The 22,783-nt window shown below is 62.8% G+C and overlaps 2 protein-coding genes across 2 annotated transcripts; one reads left to right on the forward strand and one right to left on the reverse strand.

The window, feature by feature from the left end:
* The first annotated feature begins 476 nt into the window (after window positions 1–476).
* RPL36 (ribosomal protein L36) lies at window positions 477–2,370 on the forward strand. The gene is made up of 4 exons (XM_019430793.2): window positions 477–606; window positions 782–876; window positions 1,398–1,532; window positions 2,240–2,370. Exons 2-4 carry the CDS (start codon window positions 784–786, stop codon window positions 2,327–2,329), a joined length of 318 nt encoding a protein of 105 aa, XP_019286338.1. The 5' UTR covers window positions 477–606; window positions 782–783; the 3' UTR covers window positions 2,330–2,370.
* Window positions 2,371–2,440: 70 nt separating this feature from the next.
* Window positions 2,441–22,306, reverse strand: LONP1 (lon peptidase 1, mitochondrial). Its single transcript, XM_053898171.1, has 18 exons — window positions 21,847–22,306; window positions 19,146–19,234; window positions 18,408–18,527; window positions 16,454–16,691; window positions 15,026–15,087; window positions 14,344–14,473; window positions 13,884–13,967; window positions 12,536–12,756; window positions 11,662–11,800; window positions 10,824–11,002; window positions 8,647–8,734; window positions 8,213–8,335; window positions 8,017–8,133; window positions 5,372–5,512; window positions 4,799–4,964; window positions 3,992–4,209; window positions 3,699–3,863; window positions 2,441–2,799 (listed from the first exon to the last, which is right to left on the reverse strand). Exons 1-18 carry the CDS (start codon window positions 22,276–22,278, stop codon window positions 2,623–2,625), a joined length of 2,889 nt encoding a protein of 962 aa, XP_053754146.1. The 5' UTR covers window positions 22,279–22,306; the 3' UTR covers window positions 2,441–2,622.
* Between the last annotated feature and the right edge of the window lie 477 nt (window positions 22,307–22,783).

Consider the following 22,783-nt stretch of genomic DNA (forward strand, 5'->3'; position numbering starts at 1 on the left):
AAAGATAAAAAACCAGAAAAAAATTTTTTCTTTTTTTTTTTTTGTTTCAACCCTGCCTGCTGTCCCGGAACCAGCTAAAATTACATCAAATTATATCAAGTGCCATCAGGGGGCACTATACCACATCTTCAGTTCTAAGAATTTAGGATCATATAGATTGAAACCAATATCTGTTTATGGAAGTTTTATTGTGTGCCAAGTACCATTGTATCTTAAACAGTTTGGAATAGGTACTATTATTGTCCTCATTTTATAAATGAAGAAATTCAGGTGCCGGGTGGTAAAGTTCCTGGCGCAGGGTCAGCAAGCCAGTGGCCAAGGTGGGATGTCAGCCAGGAGCCTGCAAAAGTAGGATTCGGACTCTCAACCCACCGGCGAAGGGAGTCACCGCAGCCACGGCCAAGGCTAGCGCTGGTCCGCTAGTGGAAGCGCGCATGCGCAGGGAGATGATGCGCGCCTGCTCGTGGAGACCGCAGGGCCTCCAGCCGCCAGGGGGAGTGCGCGGCGTTCCCGCCTCTCTGGCTCGCTCGACCCGCGGAAGCTAGATATCCCAGAGTTCCGCGGGCCTACAGCCCTTCCGCCGCGGGAGCCATTGAGGAGCAGCAGGTTAGTCCGGTGCTCGGTGTGTGGGATCTGTTGCCATCCGGCCTCCGGGGCCCCGGGGCGGCTCAGGGCTGCGCCTGGGTGCGGCGAGCGAGCCCCGGGGAGCCGGGACGCGGGGTTCCGGGCGGCGGGGACGGAGCCCGCACTCATCTCTTGCCCTCCCCATCCGCGTCTGCAGCCATGGCTCTGCGCTACCCTATGGCCGTGGGCCTCAACAAGGGCCACAAGGTAACCAAGAACGTGAGCAAGCCGAGGCACAGCCGCCGCCGCGGGGTGAGTGCGGGTGCGCGCGTCGGGGGGAGCCTCTTGGGGGGAGGCGGGGGGGGCCCCGGCGACCGTGGTGGGGCGCAGGCGGGGACTCGTGGGCGGCGTGGGGGGTGTGAGACTCGCCCGAGCAGCGAGTGGAGACCCGTGCGAATCGCCTGCGTGAGGAGCGCACACCTGGGCCGCACACCTGGAGGCGCCCCGCGCGGGTGTTTGCCGGGCGCACGGGGCTTGTCGAGGGGTCGAGGCTGGAACGTGGAAGGAAAGCGGAGGCCCCGTTAGGCTTGAGATCTCCGCTGCCCCGGGTTTAAGGGCTCCGTCGTTAAGCTGCGACTCCATGGTGCCCAGCTGCGCCCCCTGGCAGAGGTTTCCGGGCGCAGGCAACAGCCTAGGTCAAGGCCGGGCGGGGGGGCCCTGTCGAGAAGGCTGGGACTCGGGGGTGCGGGTGAGGAGGAGTCACGCTTCCGTCGTGGCGTGGGCTGCGAGCGCCTCGCGCTGACGGCCGTCCCCCCCCCCCCCCCAACCCCCAGCGCCTCACCAAGCACACCAAGTTCGTGCGGGACATGATCCGAGAGGTGTGTGGCTTTGCCCCCTACGAGCGGCGAGCCATGGAGCTGCTCAAGGTCTCCAAGGACAAGCGCGCGCTCAAGTTCATCAAGAAAAGGGTAGGTGGATGGGGCGCCTGGGGGGGCTCAGTCGGTTAAGCGGGGGCTTCGGGTCGTGATCTCAGGGTTAGGGGGTGCAAGCTCCGCGACACCTCCGGCTCTGCGCGGACAGCTCGGAGCCTGTGTCAGATTGGAGGGATCTCGCTCGCTGTCTTCCTCTCGAGCCCCTCTCTGCCCCTCCCCTGCTTGCGTACTGCCAAGAAGAAACGTGGAAAAAGAAGGCGGTTGGGGTGCCTGGGTGGCTCATTCAGTTAAGGGTTGACTCTGGGTTTTGGCTCAGGCCATGATCTCCAGGCTTCACGGGTTCGAGCCCCACGTGGAGCTCTGCACCGGGAGCAGGGAACCTGCCTGGGATTCTCGCTCTTCCCTCTCCCGCTCGCACTGTCCTGTCTCAAAATAAGTGAATGTCACCGTCGCCTTGGTGACGCAGTCTGTTAAAGCCTCCAGCTTTGGCTCAGGTCATGACCTCCTGGTTGGTGCGTTGGAGCCCCACGTGCTGACGGCCCGCAGCAGCCTGGTTGGGATCTGTCTGCCTCTCTGCCCCTTACCTGCTTGCGCTGTGTCTAAATATTTAAAATGTTTCAAATCTGAGAACCCAGTTTTCCCCTAATGATAGCTTTGAAAAAGAGGTGGGGGGGGATAGGTGGACTGTCGGCAGGGCCGGGGCTTGGGGCCCAGACTGACTGCTCCGTCTCTTTTCCCGGCAGGTGGGGACACACATCCGCGCCAAGAGGAAGAGAGAGGAGCTGAGCAACGTCCTGGCGGCCATGCGGAAAGCGGCAGCCAAGAAGGACTGAGCCCCTCCCCTCTGTACGTAATAAAGCCTTTTTGGAACTTGGGGGTCTTGTATTGGTCTGGGGGAAGGGGCGCGGTGGTGACGTGGCGCACAGACACGAGCAGCCGGCCGGTACTGGAAAGGGTTTTAATCATAATTAAATAGTTCATATATGTCAGACTCCGTGATTAAGCCATAATTGAGGTCCTTGGACTCCAGCCGCTCCCGAGCCTCCTGGGGACTCAGCTGCCCAGAGTCCCCGGCCCTGGCGCGTTTTCGGCCTGGACGGGGCCCGTGAGTGCCAGCAGCGCCCGGTCACCGCTCCACCGCCACGGCCTCCGCCTGCTCCTCGGGGAAGGCGATGTTGAAGATCTCCCGGTAGTGTTCCACGAAGTGGACCTCCAGGCCCTCGGTGATGAAGGCGGCCAGGTCATAGAAGTCCTTCTTGTTCTCGGCTGGCAGGACGATGCAGGTCACTCCGGCTCGCTTGGCCTGGGAAGGAGGGGACCGCCGGCCGGCCGGGAGGTCAGGGCGGGCAGTGGGATGGGGCTCGGCCCAGACGGCCAGGCTGCACTGCATGAGCTCGCTCACAGATCAGGAAACTAGAGCCCAAACCACGTCACTGGCCTCCGTTCCAGGAACCTGCTCTCCCAGAGCCCCACTATTCTGGATTAATCCACAGTCACCAGTGCTTTACCTTTAGCGGTTCGGCACGGGAGCCTTACAGAAACGTGCATTTAAGCACTTGTAGGCTTAGTGCACATCCCGGCCTGCCCCCTCGTCCTTTCCTGGGCCCTGGCTCACTGGGAGGGCCCCTCAGCCCGATGAGGCCCTTGGAGAACAATGGTTCCCATCTGTCCCAGGCTCCACCCAGGGACACGGTGCACATTCCGCTCACAGGCGAGGCAAGGCCCGGAGAGCCTCCGCAAGCCCCCTGCCTGAGACGGCTGTCCGCCCCCATCTGTGGACACCCTGCCTTGTAGGCAGGTGGGGGGTAGGGTCAAGGTGGGGAAGGGAGGGGTCCCTGCCGAGAAGTGGGAGTCCCGACACAGGAAGCCCCGGACCGAGGGTCTGGTAGGAGCAGACCCCTCCACCCCCCAGAGGCCCACGTCCCCTGCCTTCTGTGCATCTGGGCGCTTAGGCCGGAGGGTAGCAGATCCTACCTGCAATGCAACGCGGGGTGGGGGGTTGGGGGCCGGGATGTGCCACCAAAGGGGGGCGGCCGAGACTCGGGTCAGCAGGGCCCAGGCCTCACCCTCGTGGTCTGTAAACTGCGCTGTCACCCTTTCCTGCCCGAGACTCGCTCCGTGTGTGCGATGCCACAGCGCAGGGCCCCCGATCCAGACTCCCCTGAGAGTGCCAGCCCTGCCCGGGGTGGGGCGGACGCTCACCGCGATGGTCTTCTCCTTGATGCCGCCCACCGGCAAGATCTTGCCCCTGAGGGAGACCTCGCCCGTCATGGCCAGGTTTGGTCTAACTGGCCGGTCCGTCGCGAGGGAGAGCAGCGCCGTGACGATGGTGCAGCCGGCACTCGGGCCGTCCTTGGGGGTGGCGCCCTGGTGGGGAGGTGCGGGCAGGGGGTGGGCAGGCGGGACGAGGTGGGGGGCACAGGCGGCGGCGGGGGCACAGGCGGCGGGGGCACAGGCGGCGGGGCTGCCCCTGGAGGCGGGAGGTGGAGCCTCACCTCGGGCACGTGCAGGTGGATGTGGGAGGTCACCAGGTAGTCGTTGGCCGGGTCGTGCTGCATCAGGAAGGCCCTGGCGAAGGTGTAGGCGATGCGAGCACTCTCCTTCATCACGTCCCCCAGCTGGCCTGTCACCTCCAGGCTCCCGTCCTTGTCCCCCTTGCCGTCCTTGTCTCGTGGCCGCCGAGGGGAGGTCTCCACAAACAGCGTAGAGCCTCCTGGGAGACCAGCACGCAGAGCCTGTGAACTCTGGGACCCTCGGGTTCTAGGGACCGTGGCTCCCCCGACCCTACCGGTGGGGCCACCTAGCGGATGCCCCTTCACTAACACTGTCCCTTCGCTAGCTCTCCCCGGCCTAGGGCCTGCTCATCCGATGCGGCACCTGCACCTGCACCGGCCCTACGGCCTAAGGGCCGACAGACGCCCGCTCGCCCTCTTGCCCGCTTGGCTGGTGCGGCTGCTTAACTGAGGTCCAAACAAGCAGACTGATTCACGGTTCAGAGCCTGCCTCGCACACCCCAGCCTCCCTGTTGGGCCGGGCAAGGTCACCGGGACCCCATCTCCAGGACTCCCCAAGCAAGGGGAGGGGGCCTCCCGTCCATGCGAATAAAGCTTGTGCGAGGACACTGCCACCTGGCGGCCGCATCTTTTTCCTCCTCGATCAGCCCCTGATCCCTTGGGACTCCCTTCAATGCCAGTGTATCTTGGGGGGACGCCAGCTGACCGCACAGGAACCGGTGTGAGACGTTCTCCAGGACCCCCCCCCCCCCCACCGTCCCGGGCCACCTCCTGGCACGGGCTGCTCACCCATGGCGGTCCAGGCCAGCCCCATGACCACGCCGGGGGGCGTCACATCATACATGCGCTCCACGGTGAACACGGGCTTCCCCACAAAGTCCTGCAGGTTCTCGGGCGTCACCTCCACGAGCTCGGCCTCGCCACTCACAATCTTGTAGGCAGACTTCCGTAACACCTGGCCGGGGAAAGGCAGCAGGGTGGGTGCAGCCCCCACCCCGCTGGTCTTTAATCTTTAACATCACGGTAAAGTACAGAAAATGAACCTTTCAGCCATTTTTAAGTTTACAGCTCCGTGGCATAAGGGCATTCACGCGGTCGTGCAACCGCCTCCAAACTTTCCATCTCCCCAGACAGACTGTCCCCATGAAACGGTGACTCCCCTCCCCCTGCCTCACCCCACCCTTGGAGCCCACTATCTACTGTCTCTGTGGACGGGACTCCTCTAGGCACCCCGGTGAGTGGGGTCACGCAGGACGTGTCTCAGGGTTGGCATCCGGTCCTCACGATTCTCCACCTGCCTGGCCAGGCCGCAGAGCCCGCCCCCTCCCCCCCCCCCAACCCCTGCCGGCCCGCCCGGCTCACCTTCTCCACCTGCTTCTGCAAGTTGCGCACGCCGCTCTCCCGGCAGTACTGCTTGATGAGGAGGGTCAGCACCTCTGGGGACAGCTTGGCCTTGCTCTCATCCAGGCCACACAGGGCGCGGGCCTGAGGCACCAGGTAGCGCTGGCAGGGAGGGAGACGCTGTCGTCAAGACCCCCAGGGCCTCAGGGCCTCTCCTGTGGGCCCCGCTTACCCCTGAGCCTTCCCAAGACCCCAGGCTGCCTAAAGATCACGGAGGTGGGCCCAGCGCCTGCCCGCACAGAGCTCTCGGCCCCCAGTGGGTGGCTGGGGGACAGCTGCCCTGGGAGGCGACCTCAAAGCTGAGACCTGAGGGTAAGGAGCCAGCGAGGCTAGGAGGGAGGGAGGCGGGGAGTCTGGGCGGAGAGCACGGCAGGCGCCAGGACCCCACACGTGAGCCCCGCAGCTGCCCAGCCCGCCTCCTCCGGAAGCTCCCAGGTCTCTGCCCAGATCCCAGCCCTGCCCTTCCTCCAGATGTCATCTGAGATGCCACTCCCCCAGGAAGGTCTCCCTGATCCCTGGGCTCAGCCCACGTACACACTGAGGACCTGGGAGTCAGGGCAAGCGGCCGCCACCCCGAGCACAGACAGAAGCGGGGAGATCGAGGGGCTCCCTGTCACCCACAGCCCAGCCCAACTCCCGCCACACAGCGGTCACGGGACAGTCCTGAGCGCCAACTGGCGGAACAGGAGGGGAGACACGGGGACACAACCACACACATCAGTACATCTGCTGACATGGGTTGGCCAGAAGCTTCTGGGAGTCCGTGTTCCTCTTGTCCTTTTAAAGGTTCAAAAGCAGCCCCGGCCCAGGCCCCCCAGCCTGCCCCTCCTTGGCCAGGCGGACACCCCAGTACCCCTGTAACCACCTCAGCCAAGAGCTCCTTTTGCCCACCTCCTACCCCACGGGAGAGGAGACCACGGTCAGCCCCTGACGGCTGTGATGGACTCAGGGAGAAACGTGCTCAACCCCTTTCCACAAAGACAACGCAGCCAGAAACCAAGACTCCCGTCCGGAAGAAAACCTGGCTCTCGGCTCTGCTCAACATCCTCCAAGGGTGTGAATCCAGTCTCCAGCCTCAGAAGACTGCTAACGTCTAAGAAGCGCACAGAGCCCCGGATCCTGGGCTCGCCTCGGCCTAGGAAACGCGTTACGCACGCACAGAACCTGACCCAGCCGGCAGGAAGACGGCAGCTTCGCACCCGCACCCACACCCACGGCTGCAAGCGTGCAGCCACGGAAGCCAGCCGAGGGGCCCAGAGCCCGCACCGGGGACAGATGCGCTGCGGGACGAGGCAGCAGCACGCTCACGGGGGAGTTTGCTAACAGAGCTGAGCACACAGCCCCCGACGGTGCATGGGTCCCCCGCGCCCTGAAAGCCCCAGAGACTGTGTTCTCCCCAACGTTGTGCTCACGGGCTGTCTTTCCCTTATTCCTATTCTGGGGCCCGAGACAGTGGGGTATGAGGAGAAATCTGGGGGCGCCCGGGTGGCTCAGCCGGTGAAGCGTCCGACTCCTGGTTTCGGCTCAGGTCACGATCTGGCGGTTTAGGAGTTCAAGCCCCACGTCGGGCTCTGCGCTGCCAGTGTGGAGCCTGCTTAGGATTCTCTCTCCCTCTCTCCGCCCCTCCTCCCCCTGCTCACACTTGTGTGTCTCTCAAAATAAACAGACCTTAAAAAATTTTTAAAAGAAGAAATCTGTCCTTGGTCTTTGACCCCAGGTCCTGATATAAGAGCTTCCCACACCTTGTCGTTTTCTGAGTGACAGGGTGAGAAGGACAGCTGTTGGGATCTATAAGCCCCTTTCCGCCACACCCGAGCTTGTGCCAGTGAGGTGGCCCCTGTTGAGGGCCAGAGGACCCAACCATGGGGGTAGAGGGATGGGACTTTCAGCCTCACCCCTGACCCCCAGGGAGAGAGGAGGGGCTGCAAGTAGAGTCCGTCACCAGTGACTAATGATTCACTTGATGCACCTAAAAGAGCCTCTGTAAATACTCTAGACAAGGGAGCCGGGTGAATTCAGACTCACTGGGTGGTGCTGGGAGGGCGGCACTCCCAGGGAGGGCACAGAAGCCCCTGCCCCCTACTTGGCTCGATAGATCCTTTTTGGCGGTTCCCTGGGTGTACCCTTTACAATAACCCGGTACCTAAGTAAACCTTTCCGGGGTTCTGTGAGCTGTCCTAGCAAATCCTCAAACCCAAAGAGCAGGCCGTGGGAACTCCAGATTTACAGCCAGCTGGCCAGAAGAAAGACCTGGAACGTGCAACTGGCATGTAAGTGGGCAGTCCGAGGCACCGAGCCCTTCCCCTGCGGGGTCTGACCCGAGCCCCAGGCAGGACCAGATTCTGACGGGAGTTGCCGGACACCCCACCGGAAGATGGGGTGGCGCGGGGAAATGCCACGTTGGCGTCAGAGCTGTGCCGTTGCACGGTTCACAGCAGGCCCCGCCTTGCTCTCGGCGATACCTCACTGCACAGGCGGGCAGACCCCGGCCACCCCCTCTCCGAGCAGGGCCACTGTGGGCTGTCCGCCCCCCTCTGGTTAGGTGGCGGGCACTTAGCGGGGCTGCCCGCTTTGGTCCAGGGCTGGGCGGGGGGTCCTGGCCTCACCTCTGCGATGGCAAGCTTCTCCTGGGCCACGTAGCCAGACACGTTGATCATCTCCATCCGGTCCCTCAGCGGCTCTGGAATGGTCTCCGTGACATTGGCCGTGCAGATGAACAGCACCTGGGGAGGCGGCAGGGAGGTACTGGAGGATTGGCCCCTGCCGCCCCCCCCGGGCCCGGGCCCCGTGCAGGACGCACACCTTGGACAAGTCCACGGGCACGTCCAGGTAGTGATCCAGGAAGTTGGCGTTCTGCTCAGGGTCCAGCAGCTCCAGCAGTGCTGACGAGGGGTCCCCCTGGTAGCCCCGGCCGATCTTGTCCACCTGAAGGGACGGCAGACGGCTTCGGCCCCTCGTCCGGCTCCCCGTGTCTCCTGACCAGACGCCGCTGGTGGGAGGGCGCCAGTGGGACCGGACTGCGCCCAGGGGGAGGGACGGGGCCGGCCCAGAGCGGAAGCAGAAGGGTTCCCCCGAGGCTCGATCGGGGACACTCCCCACCTGGTCAGCACTGCCCGGAGCTCTGGCCCAGGACGGCCCGAGGGACGGCGTCTGGGGAAGGGCACCGGGAACGGAGGCCAGCGCTGCCCTGTCAGCTCTGAGCCCGGCCCCGTGCCCCGCCCTCCGTCCGTGCGCACCTCGTCTATCAGGATCAAGGGGTTCTCCGTCTTGGTCTTCTTCAGGCACTGGATGATCTTTCCCGGCATGGCGCCCACATACGTCCGCCTGGGGGGCAGGGCACAGCAGGAACGGATGGCACCTCACCTGCCTGGGGCTGGTCACGCCGGCACCCGCAGGCCCAGCTCACAGACAGGACCTCGGCGAGCCAGGTGCCCTCCAGGGGCCGCAGCGGAGGCAGAGCACGGTCACCCCAACCACCTGTTCGCCCCAGCAATGGGAAGGCCGCCCCGCCCACCCCCCCCACCCCCCCCCCGCCCCCGACTCGAGGCACAGACACAGACTTGAAACCGGGTCCCTCTCAGGGCCATCCCCCCAGCCAGCACCTCCTATCCAGATGGTGAAACCCAGCCCACGGTGCCCACCTCACAGAGCAGGGAAGGTCAAGAGCAGCCAGGTGCCGGCAGCAAACGACCCGCCTCCCAGGTCCTCCCCAATGGCAGGCACAGCATGGCCTCCCAGCCCTCGGGGCCACGGCGCCCGGGGCTCGGCCCCAGCTGGCGCCTGCTGGGTGTTTCTTGACCATCTACTTGCTCTACTGTCCCGGCTCAGCTGCAGGTGTCTGGCATCACAGAGCATAAAGCAGACACGAGCCCTGTGTCTGTGAGGTTAAGGCCCAGCAGGGCAGACAGATGGTCGGCCAGGTAGAGGAGGAAATCACGAGGTAGGGAAACTTTTTCACACTACAAAGACAACAAAAGGATGGGGGTCCTGCAATGCCATCTCAGAGGCACACTACTCTAAGACGGGGATAAAGGACGCTTCGGGGAGACGCCCAGAGCAAAATAAGTGAAGAGACAAACTGTGTGGGTATTCGAAGGAAGTTTTCTGGGTAAGAAAACAGCCTGTGCAAAGGTCCTGGGGCAGGGGCGGGACCAGGCCCAGAGTGCTGGAAGCCCACATGGCTTCCAGAGTAGAGTGAGTGAGGGGGAGAGAGAGAAGGGAACAAACAGGGCAGGGTGTGCTAGGCCTTCCAGGCCTCAGTGTGGATCTGGGCTTTTACCCCGAGAGACGAGGGAGCCCTGGAGAGCTGTGGACAGAGAAAATGTTGCTGCTGTGGACAGAGAAAATGTTGCTGCTGTGGACAGAGAAAATGCTGCAGCTGTTACTAAAGGACAGCAGCAGAAGTTTCCTTCCTCATCCTTGTTTGGGGATCCCAGACGGACACCAATAGAGAACACCTGCCTGCCCTCCTGGGCCCCTTTCCCCCAGTGACTCACCCCCACTTGTCACAGACCTATACTTGTTTGAAACCTCAGCCAAGGCCCCTTCCCGGCCTGGGTGAGTGGTCCTTGTCCACACTCTTGGGCCTTCTGAACCAGGGGCCAAGGGGCCACCAGGGCCTGCCTCTGCCTCCCCAACCCAGCTCAGACTCCAGTCCCGAGCCAAGAGCCGGCACAGCCGCCCCTCTGCCTTTGGGGCAGGCCCAAAGGCCCCACGTCTCCCGGGCGCCCTTGCACCACAGGCTCCCACTGACTCCTCGCCCAGCACCGTGAAGGCCTCATCCACTCCCGTCCCCCAAGGCCCTGCCAGACTCTGGATGCCTTCTCTGAACTCCTGGAGCTCCCGAGATACTCGTACACCTGTTACGCCTGTGTCTCCCTAAAGAAACTGCTCCGAGAACCACCCTCAGCAGGGGCTGGCGTGGCGGGAGGCCCCGGGAGAACACGACATCCTGACCGCCCTGACGGAAGGTGCCATGCACACGGCCGGGCAGTTCTGACACCCCGGACCCAGGATGAGGGAGCAAAGAACCAAGAGCCGTGCCGAGACCTCACCGGCGTGCCGCCCCGTCCTCGCTGGGGAGACCACCTCGCCCCTCGCCCTGGCCCACAGTCCCTGGTCCTGGGGCTGAGCACGCGGCCCCGGAACTCTGGCCGCAGCACTGGGGGCACTGAGTGGGCGGACGGGAGCTGGATCCACCGGGATATCTGTCCACGACCTGGCGAACAAACGCTGGGGGTGGTCCGCCCTCCCGGTGCTGAAGGCGAAGGCTTTGGGCCCACGTTCGAGCGGCTGCACTCGGTCACGTTACCGCAGCGCAAGCACAGGGCCCCGCTCACCGCTGACGCCCCCTCTAACACACGGGAAGAGAGCCGGGGCGGGGGAACGAAGCCCGACAGGAGGCCGGGCCTACCTGTGCCCTTTGATCTCGGCCACGTCGGTCATGCCGCCCACGCTGAAGCGGAAGTACTCGCGGTTCAGGGCACGGGCGATGGAGCGGGCGATGCTGGTCTTGCCCACGCCGGGCGGACCGTAGAAGCAGAGGATCTTGCCCTGGGTGGAGCCTCGGAGCTGGCTGACGGCGATGAACTCCTGCGGGCAGAGGTGGGCTCCCGTGAGGCTCGCCGCCCTCTCTGCAGAGCAAGGGGCCCCGCCTGACGTGGGCCTCAGCACCGTCACGCCGCCTTGCAGGGTTCCGGGGGCCGCGGAAGGGACAAGGCGTATCCCAGAGGGGCCGAGCCGACTGAAGGGTCACATGGCCCGGGGAGGGCAGGGACCGACCGTGGGGGACACGGCACCAGGCCCGGCTAGTGTGTCCCCTTCCTCCCACATCCTGGACCGTCCCGATCCTCTCTCTGCCCCAGCCACAGCCTACTGGCCCTGGGGCCAGGTCCGTCTGTCATCTCAGGCACTCTTGTCCCCCTCAGAAACCGGAGGCCCCTGGAGCAGGGAGCCTGGCCCAGACTGCCCTTGCCGCCTCTAGCTGGAGCCCTCCACCTCTCCTTCCTCACCGGGATGGGGGTGGGGGGGGCGGCCTGGGAAGCAGGGTGGTGTGGGGGGCATCACCGGGATGGGGGCAGGGGGACAGGGGGGCCGGCCTGGGAAGCAAGGGGTGGGTGCAGAGGGGCATCACCGGGATGGGGGGCGGGGGGGGGGGCCTGGGAAGCGGGGGGGGGGGGGGGGGGTGACCAGGATGGGGGCGGGGGGGGGTGGCCTGGGAAGCGGGGGGGGGGGGGTGCGGGGGGCCTCACGAGGATGCGCTTCTTGACGTCTTCCATCCCGTAGTGGTCCTCCTCCAGCACCGCCTGGGCCCGGGCCAAGTCCAGATTCTCGTCGCTGTGCTTGCCCCACGGGATGGACGTCAGCCAGTCCAGGTAGTTCCGAGTGACGCTGCCACGGGCCAGACCGGGGCCGGTGAGCGTGGCAAAGCCACGTCGCCAGCGCCCGCGGAACCCGCTGCGCGGACCACGCCGAGCACCTCAGCCACAAGGGCCGCCGACCGCCTGGGAAGGCCGTCCGGGCAGAGGCCACACTGTGGGCCCCGGCACAGTTCCCAGGACAAGCGCTTGGCCAGTTTCCCGAGCCAGACGGGGCGCGCACGGGGACTGGTCAGAAGCCTGTACCGCGGAGGCGGCAGTGGTAAACGCGAGACAGCCTCACCCAGAGCAAGCGGGAAACGGGCCCGGCCGGTGGCAGGTCAGCGCGGCGATGAGAGACCCCCAGGCTGGGAGCCGTGTGCCCACCGGACAAGGCCGAGCCCCGAGGAAGACGCGCGGACCTCCAGGCCCTCGGAGAAATGCCAAAGAGGGGCCGCAAGCAAGCACCGCTTTGGGCCGACACCCCAGGGTTCAAATTCCCGTCCCCGTCTACCAGCTCAGAGGCCCCGCTCGCTGACTTCTCTGAACCTCAAATTCTCCAGCCGGGAGACGGAGTGACAAAGAAGTCTGTTCCGCCCAGGGGCACCAAGACAGGGCCGTCATACGTCAAGCGCTCCTCGGGCGCCCACCGTAGCCAGAGTGCGCCCAAGGGACCCGACCTCCCAGCCTCTGGGTCTGGGCGGAGGAGCGAGAAGGGGCCGCCCCTGAGGGCGGAGGGCACGTGGAGCACAGCCCCCAGGGTGCTCACTTGAACTCGGAGGAGTGGTTGTCCAGCAGGCCCAGCTTGCTAAGCTCCTCGTCCACCACGTCCATGACGTGCTTGGGGACCACGAGCTCCTTCAGCCGTTCGCGGAACTTCTCCTCGATGGCGTCCTTGTCCTCCTTCTCCAGGCCCAGCTCCTTCTTGATGATCTTCAGCTGCTCTTGCAGGAGATATTTGCGGTGCGTCTGCTTGATTTTCTCTTCCACCTATAGGGCCCAGAGGCTACGGTCACAGCGCACGGCAGGGAACACGGGCAGGTCTGCAGACCCACATGGGCCGGGGCGGGGCCGCTGCTTCCTCGAGACACGGGAGGAGGAGAGTCCCCGAGGCCGCCTCCATCTCCCCCACCCTGAACCTAGTCTCCCTGAGTGCGGCCCCAAAATAAACTCTCGGTGCCGGATGAGCAAGCGATTTGCTCTTTGATCCCGACCGTGACCCCAGCGCGCCTCCCACGGGCACGGAGCTCCTCTGGACGGACAGGGCAGCAGGCGAGGGCTCGGAGGCCGGGCCGGGCCCCAGTGCCGCCTACAGCCCCCACCCCTGCGTCCCGTTGGGGGTGCGTTCAGAACTGCCTCGTGGGGGGCAGGGGCGGCGCCCGGGGGGGCGCCGTCAGTGAAGCAGCCAACTTCGGCTCAGGTCATGATCTTGCAGTTCATGGATTCAAGCCCCACGTCGGGCTCTGTGCTGACAGCTCAGAGCCTGGAGCCTGCCACCGATTCCGTGTCTCTCTCTCTCTGACCCTTCCGTACTCGTGCTCATTCTCTCTCTCGAAAATAAGCAAAAAACATTAAAAAAAAAAAAACACACCCAACTGCCTCGTGGGGTGCCTGGTGCGCTTAGTCAGAAGAGCATGCAACTCTTGATCTCAGGGTCATGAGTTCAAGACCCACCCTGGGGGGTAGAGACTACTTAAATAGGCGTATACGTAAAAAAGAATTACCTCGTGCTGATAACTAAGGGTTAAAAAATTTCCTAGTTACAGATGTGACGTGGAAGGTTTTCCTCAAATAAAACTGAGTGAAAAAAGTCACTCAACTGTGAATGGCGAGCAACTGAAAATCCAGGCAGCCCACAGATTCGTCCGCAATCGGGAAGGTGAGCCGCAAAACGCAGAGTCGTGGGGAAACCGATTTTCAACCTCTCCCGGGCCGGTTCCCCATTCCCAGCATCTCCGCGGGGCTCTGTCCCGACGGGGGACGTCCCGAGACCACAGGCTCCGGGCTCAGCTGCCAGAACCGGCCTCAGGGTTTGGCGCGCAGAGCCTCCCGAACCGGCGGCCGCCCCGCACGCCGCCGCCCTCACCCGCAGAGGCGCGTCGGCAGCCCGGGCTCACCTCGCGCCCCAGGCGCTGCTGCAGCTTGCTCAGCTCAAACTCCTTCTTGAGGAGGGAGAGGGCCTTATACAGCCGCTTGGGGATCTGCCGAGAAAGGGAAGACGCGGGCGACGGTCAGAAGCCGCCTCTGGGCCTGCTGAGGGTGGGGGGGCAGGCACCTCGCAGACGGGGCGCCCACAGGGCGGACCCACCGGAGGCGCGCGCCCTCGGACCTAACGTGCCCAGTTCCGCGAACACCTCCTACAGGGGAACTCCTGCAGGCCCGCGAGCTGTGGTCCGGAACGTTCGTAGCGGCCAAAGGCTGGCGGCGAGCCGAGCATGCCACCCGGTGAACACAAGGCACCGCCCGCAGGGCCGCCAAGCAGCCACGAGAGAACAGGGACCCGTGCAGAGGGGACGTGAAATCGGAGAGCGGAGCCGCGGACAAGCAGCCGGGCCCGGGGGACCAGGGCGCACTCACGTTGGTCTCCTCCAGGACGTCCTGCAGCTCGTGCGACTCGGCTCCGGTCAGCGCGGCTCCCATGTCGCTCAGGTAGATGGGGTTGTCCACCACCCTCTGGCCCGCCTGCATCATCTGCAGCACAGACTCTCTGGAGGGGACAGAGGCCCCGCGGGGACCGCTGCAGCCGGTGGCCCGCACGCCCTCTCCCCGGCAGCACGGGGCAAGGCCCCGGGATGCCGAGAGCCGGGTGGCAGGGCGAGCGAGGCCACCCGTCCCAGAGCCGAGAGACTAACGTCCCCGTGCCCAGACACGAGCCCCTCCAGCAGCCGTGTGGTGCACCCCTCCCCCCCCCCCCCCCGCCCCGCCATGAGATTCTCTCCAGCTGCAGCTGAGGACGAAAAGGCTTCTGACCAAATCCAAGCCCTCGTCAGCAAGAAGGAGGCAAAGGCCCCGGACTGGGTAGGCCACCCCACTCCCCCCGCCAGGGCCCCCTTGCCGCAGGGGAAGCAGGATCTCCTCACGCAGGGCCGGGCCCTGGGCCACCAACCCCCGCGCCAGCAAGGTTCTCTGTCAGGACGACGCTCTGAGAAAGCTTCCCGCCAACCCAGCGGCACAAAGAGGCAGGCGACCCCAGCCCGGCCCCAGGGATGGGGGACGGTCGGCCGTACACTCAGACGGCAGAGGGGGGCCGGAGACCAACCTGTAGAGCGGGTTCAAGGCAATGATGTCCCGGATGGTCTTCACAATCTCGGCGGTCAGGGCCTGGCAAACGGGGGGGAGGGGGGGGGGGTGCTGCCGTCGGTCCTGGGGCCAGCAGGGGCTGTGGCCCAGGGCAAGGATGGCCTCAGGTGCCCAGGCGCACGGCCTGAATCCAAGTCCCAGGGACTCAGGACCCGGGCAGGAGAAACGAAAACCAACACCTGCCCCCTCCCAGCACCTCGCCCCAGGCTCCCCGAGGCAGAGGATCCCCCCTGCAGTGGACACGATGGGACAGTCTAAGGTATAACGCCCAGAACCTCATGATTTCCAGAAGGCACGGTTCCCAGCACGCCACACCCCAGCGAAGGCACCGGTGGGCACGGAGAGCGGCCGCGTCCCTTCACCACAAGCACGTGGCCCCTAGCAAGCTGACCTTCCAGAAAGGACCTGCAGAAGGCAGCTAGAGGCCCACGGTGCCTGCAGCCCCGTCAAGTCTCCCTGATCTGTCCCCCGCAGCATCTTTGACTTTGGCCCCGTCTCTCTCCCCACCACACGACCCTTGTAGGAAACTCGGAGCTGTGCTGTCAGTCTAGCAAGCGGTGGCAGCTACTCGCACTCAAGTAAACTAGCGCCACACGGGACTGGACGTTTCCTTCCAACCACGGGGCCAACGGCGTGGAGCCAGAGAACATTTGCACCACCACGGGGAGCTCTCCAGGACGGGACAACACTGCTCCGAGGGCCCCCGTGTGGCTCGTGGGTGTGACAACAGCAAATGCAGCCCCTCCCGGTACCGGGGGCAGGCGTCACCAACAGACTGCGGGACCCCTTCCCACCAAGGCCAGAGGTCCCCCCAGAACTCTGTTCAACACCGCGCTGCAGGCTGAGACCGAGGCCGTCGGCTGCGCACGGCGTGTTCTCGGGGAGACCACGCGCATGTAAGCTTTTCTTGTTCGTCCCCACCCACTGGCGGGGGTCACCCTGCCTCTAACGCGCCAGAAGAACAGGTGGAAGGACACGTTCTGCCACCCTGACAGCTGGCTCGCTGCTGGCAGGCCTGTGCCGGGGGTCAAGGTGGCCAGAAGGCTGCGGCTCTCCCGTCTCGAAGCCACGGGGAATGGCGGGTGGGCCCCGCTTCCCTCCCCAGCACCCCGGGCTTCAGGGGAAGGAGCCAGTACGGAAAGCAAGGCTGAGGGCTCCCGCACAGCAGACACGGCTGGGGCCGGCCCCAGGTTCAAATCCTGCCGCCTTCATGAGCAGCTAAGGGCCCCAGCGCATCTCCTTTGCCTTCTGGATGCCAGTCCCTCCTAGCACTTCTGCGGGGGAGTACATTTTGCATCCCGCAAGAACCCGACGGCCGCGACAGGCTGGAGCGTCGACGAACACCCACCCCGCTCAGGGGAGCTCCCTGGGCAGCTGCCCGCCGTACCTTCACTTCTTCCGTGACCTGGAAGTCCTCGTGGACGACATTCTCCACCTCCACCATGAGCACCTCGCCGGGGGGAGCCGAGGCGGGCTCCACCATCACCTCCGTCGGGAGCCCGGAGCTCAGGCCCTCCTCCGCCTCCTTCTTGCTGCGTTTCGGCTTCCTGCGGGGCTTCTGCTTGTTTTCGGCCTCGGCCTCGGCCTCCTCCGGCTCCACCTCCAGCTGTCTGCTGATGTGAATCCTGCAGACAGAAACGAGGCCGGGGTGAAGCTGCCGGGGTGGGTACAGGGCCAAGCCGGGGACCAAGCCGGTGTCTCAGAACCCCGAGACCGGCACGGCGCCCCCCCACCCCCGACACCGCGGGCCTCCAGCTGACCCGCCCAATCCGTGCGCACGCCAACACCCTGCTGTCCTCCACGAACAGGTGACGGGTGAGCCAGCGGTGACCGGCTCTGGGGCCCACCTCAAGCCGTCAGCTCAACCAAGCAGGACCTCCGGGACTCCGCCTGCCCTCCCTCGGCCCCAAGCTCACCGTACGGTGTTCCTTCGTGCGGTTCGGGCCTCGATTCGAGGGCACCTCCGCCGAAGCCCTCCCTGACCACTCCACGTGTGGTCTGTCCCCCATCTGTGCCTGCCTACCGTCACCCCGTCCGTCTTCGCTTCCCCCCGAAAGCACCCACCACCATCAGAACTCAGGCCGTGACCTGTTTGGATGCTCATGCCCTCCCTGCTGGGGAGAAGGGGGTGCTGGCCTCTTTCTGCCCACACCCAGGTGCCCAGCAGATACCAGGCCCCAGGGGTCGAGTGACACATTGAATGCAAACGTGCCCTTCCACCTCTGGGCCCTCTCCTGTCACACACGCCACCTTCCCCAGAGGGCGGGCCTGGGAGCTGGCGGGCGCGGACCCCACCCCCGGCTGACATCAGCAAGTTGCACAGAGCTGCCTCTGGAGCCCGCGGGACCCACTCCATAAGGCGCCTCGTAGGTGAGGACGGCACTCAGCAGCCACCCCAGTTTTTATTCATTTTGGTTGCATTCCCCTCCCCTCCCCCCACGAATCTCCCCAGGAGACAGCGGCAGCCACTTTCCCGAAAACAGCCTCTAACATGAGCAGATGAAAACGGGTGTGGGGCTCCGTGCGGTGGGAATGCCAGTGGGACCTTTCACAGAATCAGTGCGTGGAGCACCCCGCTTCCCCGAGTGTGTTCTGGGGTGCTGCCTTGCTGACCCCAGACAAGGCTCTGGGAAAGAAAAGAACCGGGAACTCTCGCTTCAACAAAGGCCGAGCACCTTCCATGAGGGGCTATTTGCAACATTTACTACATAATGGCACAGGACTCAGAAGTGTTTCCCACGTGGATGTGACCGTGACGCTCCTGACGAGCACCTTGAGGACCGATGCTCCTTGGCACACACGTGAAAACTGGACAGCGTCCACCCAGCCGAGCCGGCACATTTTTCACAATCAGCTGTAGCCGAACAAGGATTTAAGCTGGGCTCACCGCTGTGAGCGGCCCTTCAGCAGAGTGGAGGTGGAAACCACACCGCCCGAGAAGGGAAGGTGTCTGCTCGAGTGAAATACGACAGTGCTAGGCTGGATATCCAGCAGGACCTGCTGGCTGACGCAGTCAGGGCACCGGAGGAGAAGGAGCCCCAACTGGGAACATCTAACACCCAGACGCACCCAGACAACTTGCTGTCTGCACCCGGGATGCTTTTGTGAATAACGTGCATGAAAGATACAGGTTGTCACCGATCACCCACGCTGCCACTCCAACAAGGGGACTCCGAGGAGGGAGGGATCCAGAAGTGATCCATCTCGGCCACCTCCAGCTTTGGCCCAGTCCCTGCCGTGGCAAGGCAACAGGGCTGAGCAAGAAGGGTGGTCCGTGCTGGCACCTGGGGGCACTCGGGGCCTCTCTTCCTGCCCCATCGCACGCACTCGGGGCCCCGCACCTTCTGTGTCCCATGACGATCATGCGCAGCTTGTCCCCGAGGTCCTGCATCTCGTGGATCTGGACAAACGTCCCCGTGTGGTAGACTTCATCCAGGCTCTCGACCACGTCCGACTCGTTGCTAAGGGACAGGGACACAAAGGAGCGTCGGCACGGGCCCTCTGATTCTCAGCAGGCTGCCTCGGACCGAGAGGGAGGAGGAAGAGAAGAGAGGCACCCCTACCAGCCTCAACTGAAAATGGAGAGCAACCGCCTCGCTCCCACAGGTGCTCAGGGCCCAGCAGGGCGCCTGCTCACCGAGGGCGGCCCCTGGCGGCTGCCGACGAACACAGGTGAGCAGCTCCTGGCCAGGTCGGCTGGAAGGGCAGGCCCGGACAGAACGGATTCCATTCCACACCTCCCACTACCGAGCCTTCGAATGTACCTTCGAACTCAGAAGTGGAGCGGACTGCCACCGAGAGTCAAGGTATCTGCCCACCTAGCCCTGTGCTGAAGCGGCCTCACGGGTGTCTTTAACACTTAGGGTCCTGGAGGTTAAAATCCACTCCCCCTCCCCACCTCGCATCTTGACAATGCACGAGGCCAAGTCTTCAGCCTAGACTACAAAGTATGCTTGGCTCTCAGCCTTATGCTCGGCAGCTCAAAGGTCAGAGGTCCGGCTACTCTAGGGAGCGGGATTTGTGGTGAGCTACACTCCAGGGCAACTTCAACGAAGGAGTGAAGGAAAAGTTACACTTACTTGTCATCTCTCTTTAGAAAGACGCCGGCATACGGCTGGGCAAGACGGACCTTCCTTCTTAGCAGCTCAACCAACTTCTTATTTTTAACCTAGCATGACAATGACCCCAAAGTGAAATGCAGGTTTCCTAGCTGACATTTGGACAGCAGCTCTAGCGTTTTCTCTATCATTCTCGGGGATACGCTAAAAACCAAACACACAAAGGCGTGGGACAGATTGGCAGGGCTGCATTCCTCAGTGGTTTCCGCTGCTTTCTAAAGAAAAGTCAAAGTAGACCGACCAGTGGCAAGAACCAAGAAAGTGATTTAACATTCTATCTCAAGAGTTGTTTCAGGGGTAAAATGTCTAGACTATTATGATTTTATCAATGACAGAAAATCAACACTGAACGCGCAGAATCCAAGCGTGGCCCATCCCACAGGCTGGTAACTTCCTCCAACTTCCACTGAAAGGATTTCCCAATCCCATCTGTACCCTCTTCATCAACGACTGAAAGCTCTAGGATGACAAGACATTATCTTGATGTCATTTCAACGGCAGGGAGAGGGCTAACGTCTTCTAGGAAACATCTGATGGGGCAGGAGCACAGACATCTGTAAGGCTCAACTGATTTCCATCCAGCAGACGTTAAACCCCACACCAGATTATAATGACACTTAAGGGCCCTCAAACTTCAGCCTGCACTGGAATTCCCTGGAGGACTTGTTCAGACAGACGGCTGAGCCCCAGCCCTGAAGTTTCTTGAGGAGGCCTGGAGTAGGCCTGACAATCTGCACTTCAAACAAGCTCTCAGGTGATGCTCATGTGGCCGGTCTAGGCACCACACTCTGGGAACAGTGCTTTAACTCATCCCTTAACAGGGACTCTTACGGTTCAGGAATTCCTCACCTCACAGATGCACCTTTCCCAGGGAAAAGGTCCAGGACAGCCAGGAGGGGTACATGGCCCACCGACACTTAAGAGCCACCGATCTATACCGAGGGGACACACGACTGGGGCAAATTAGCCACAGACAGGGTCAACCGCAAATACACGAGTAGATGGAGCTTTGCCAACTCGGTCCCATGCAAGTTTCTCCAGTTTGTCCTCTGCTAAAAGCTGCTGCCTTTCAGCCCCTGTCCCATCACTGACCAGGTAACAACGACAGAAATACAGGGCATACCCTGTGCCAGCCTCAGGCTTTCCACAGCAATTCATTTAACCCTCCTGGCTAACTCCGGGGCGGGGCAAACAGAATCTCTTGGAAGAATCCTACCTCTGGGGACAAGAGGCATTTGCCACTTTGCAGGGCCGAGGGGACCCTACCTGGTGAACACTCCTGGCCCCAGAGGTCGGCTGGGGTTGAGGACAGGAGAAAGGCCCCCAGGGCAAACTTCTGAGAGGTCAGAAGCATACCATACAGGAAACAGTAGCACCAGCTTCTGACTGAGATAGAAGGCTATACCCCTGACAAAGGTGAACTCCCCTCCCCCATGAGCTCTGAGAATTGAGGTACAATTATGATGCCCATTTTGCAGATGAGAAAATGGAGGCCCAGAGGAACAGCTTTCTGAAGGTGAAGGAGCTATGGGTGGTGGAGCCAGGATATGAATCCACAGGCTCTGGGGTCTGCAAGTAACCACTACTCGAAACCAAAGAAGGCCCTCGGAATAGCTGCTCAGACACCTCAGAGGAGCTGGCAGGGGCTCCTTCGGTCCTGAGATTTGTTTAGCAGAGACTAGAGTGTAGGGAAAGGTTGGAGATGAACGCAGAGGCTGACTCATTACATGACCTTGCTCGGACAGTTAACAGATAACCATTTTCCACCACAGACTCTAATCTCCACGTCATTAAAAGAAAAAAAAGAGAAGAAGGCATTCGGGACCTTTGTATTCTAAAACCTCAAGCTCCTTGCACTCGTGTTGCTTTCGATTACATCACCCAGGTCCAGCCTCCCCACCCCTCATGGCTCTTAGTCTGAAATGATCTTGCTTGCTGTCTCTTCCATCAGAACACAAGTTCCTTAGGTACGGGGACTGTATTTGACTTGTTTGTTACTGTATCCTCAGTGCCGGCTACGCGGCAGGAGCTGAAGAACTCTCTACTAAACGAATAAACCAAGGCCGCGCTCCTCTGAGAGCATCCTTCCCCCTAAATCTCCTGTGCTCTATTCCTGACTCTGTTATCCCTATAATATGTATTACCTTCCGACATACAATTTATTTACTAACCTGATTTATTGCCTTTTGTATCCCACATTCTAGTGGGATAACCTCCAAAGGCAGGAATTTTTATCAGTCTGATTCACTGCTGTATCCCTAAAAACCTCACCTGGCATGTAAGCGGTCAAGAAATGTTTAGGAAAGGAATGAATCCTGATCCCAAAGAGGCTCCTAGCTAGGTGGCAACCACCGCCCCCCAGCTGAGAGTGTTACAAAACATTTACCCAAACGCGCAGAACAGTTCCGGTCTTTCCCAGCATCGGATTTCTACGACTCGGTGGGACTCTAACTGGGCAATCCTAAACTCAATCTGAAAGGGAGAGGAATCTGGCTCCAACTCACCAAACTAATGAGAAGACAAGGACACGAATTCGAACTTTTAAGAAGCTTCATGCGTGGGAAAAGTTGTGAGGCATGAAGGTGCTCCTAAAGGATCCCTCGGTCCAACCCGCTGCTTGCAGAGGTGGGGAAATGGAGGTCAAGACGGGGGCGCTCATTACCTCGATAATCTTGATGAAGCGCGGGAACACCGGGTTGCGGGTGACGGCGATGAGCGGCAAGTGCGGGAACACGTCCGGAATCGTCATGGGCGTCAGCGCCGTTATGATGGGGCCTTCCCCGCCTCCCGAGCTGCTCCCCGCGCCCGCGGCCCCATCCTCGGCACCGCCCTCGGGGGCATCCTCGCCGCCGGAGAATGCGCCCCCGCCGCCGCGGCTGTTCGCCTCCCAAAGTCCCCGCCACTGGCTCGCGGCCACAGGGCCTCGGCCCCACAGCGCCCAGGGAGGCGAGGCGTCGCAGGCCCGCCGGCCTCTGGGCAACCACGCTCCGGCCGCAGTTGGAACCCGCCCCCCGGCGGCGGCCAGCAGCGGCCGCCGCAGCGCCCAACACCGCGCCGCGCCCCACAGCCGCACGTAGCCTGTGCCCGCCGCCATGGCCCGGCCATCCTGGCGACGCACGGCACTTGCGTCACTTCCTCTCGCCCGGCTAGTGCGCACGTGAAGCCCGGCGCGTGCCTGGGCGCCAGCGGGGGGCGTGGAACCAGAAGCGACGGGGGTGGGGCTTGCAGGAGCGTGGGGCGGGGCCCAGTCTTCCCGCTACATTCCCTCCCCTCCCCCGGCCTCCCAGCTGACGCGCTCAAAGCCCTTTTGGGTCAAGTTGGGGGGAGGGGGGGGGCGTTGGCACACTCCAGGGCCCCTGGAGCCACTAGTGCTGCAAGCGCACCTGTAAGAACTTGTAGGCAGCCCCGTGTATACACTTGGGTTTTGGCGCACGGGCGACAGGCGCTCAGGCTGCGGAGCGCGTCCCGGTGGGCAGATTCGGGCTTCCCGGGGCACGCTGTGCGCATGCTTACACCAGCCTGCTCACGCGCGACTGTGTGCTGGGGGCCCCGGTGCTGAGTTCAGGGGACGACGAACGCACGCTCCAACTGGAGAGAGC

This window comes from Panthera pardus, unplaced genomic scaffold (genome assembly GCF_024362965.1).
Source record: "Panthera pardus isolate Hobbes unplaced genomic scaffold, ASM2436296v1 HiC_scaffold_8, whole genome shotgun sequence".
Taxonomy (NCBI): Eukaryota; Metazoa; Chordata; class Mammalia; order Carnivora; family Felidae; genus Panthera; species Panthera pardus.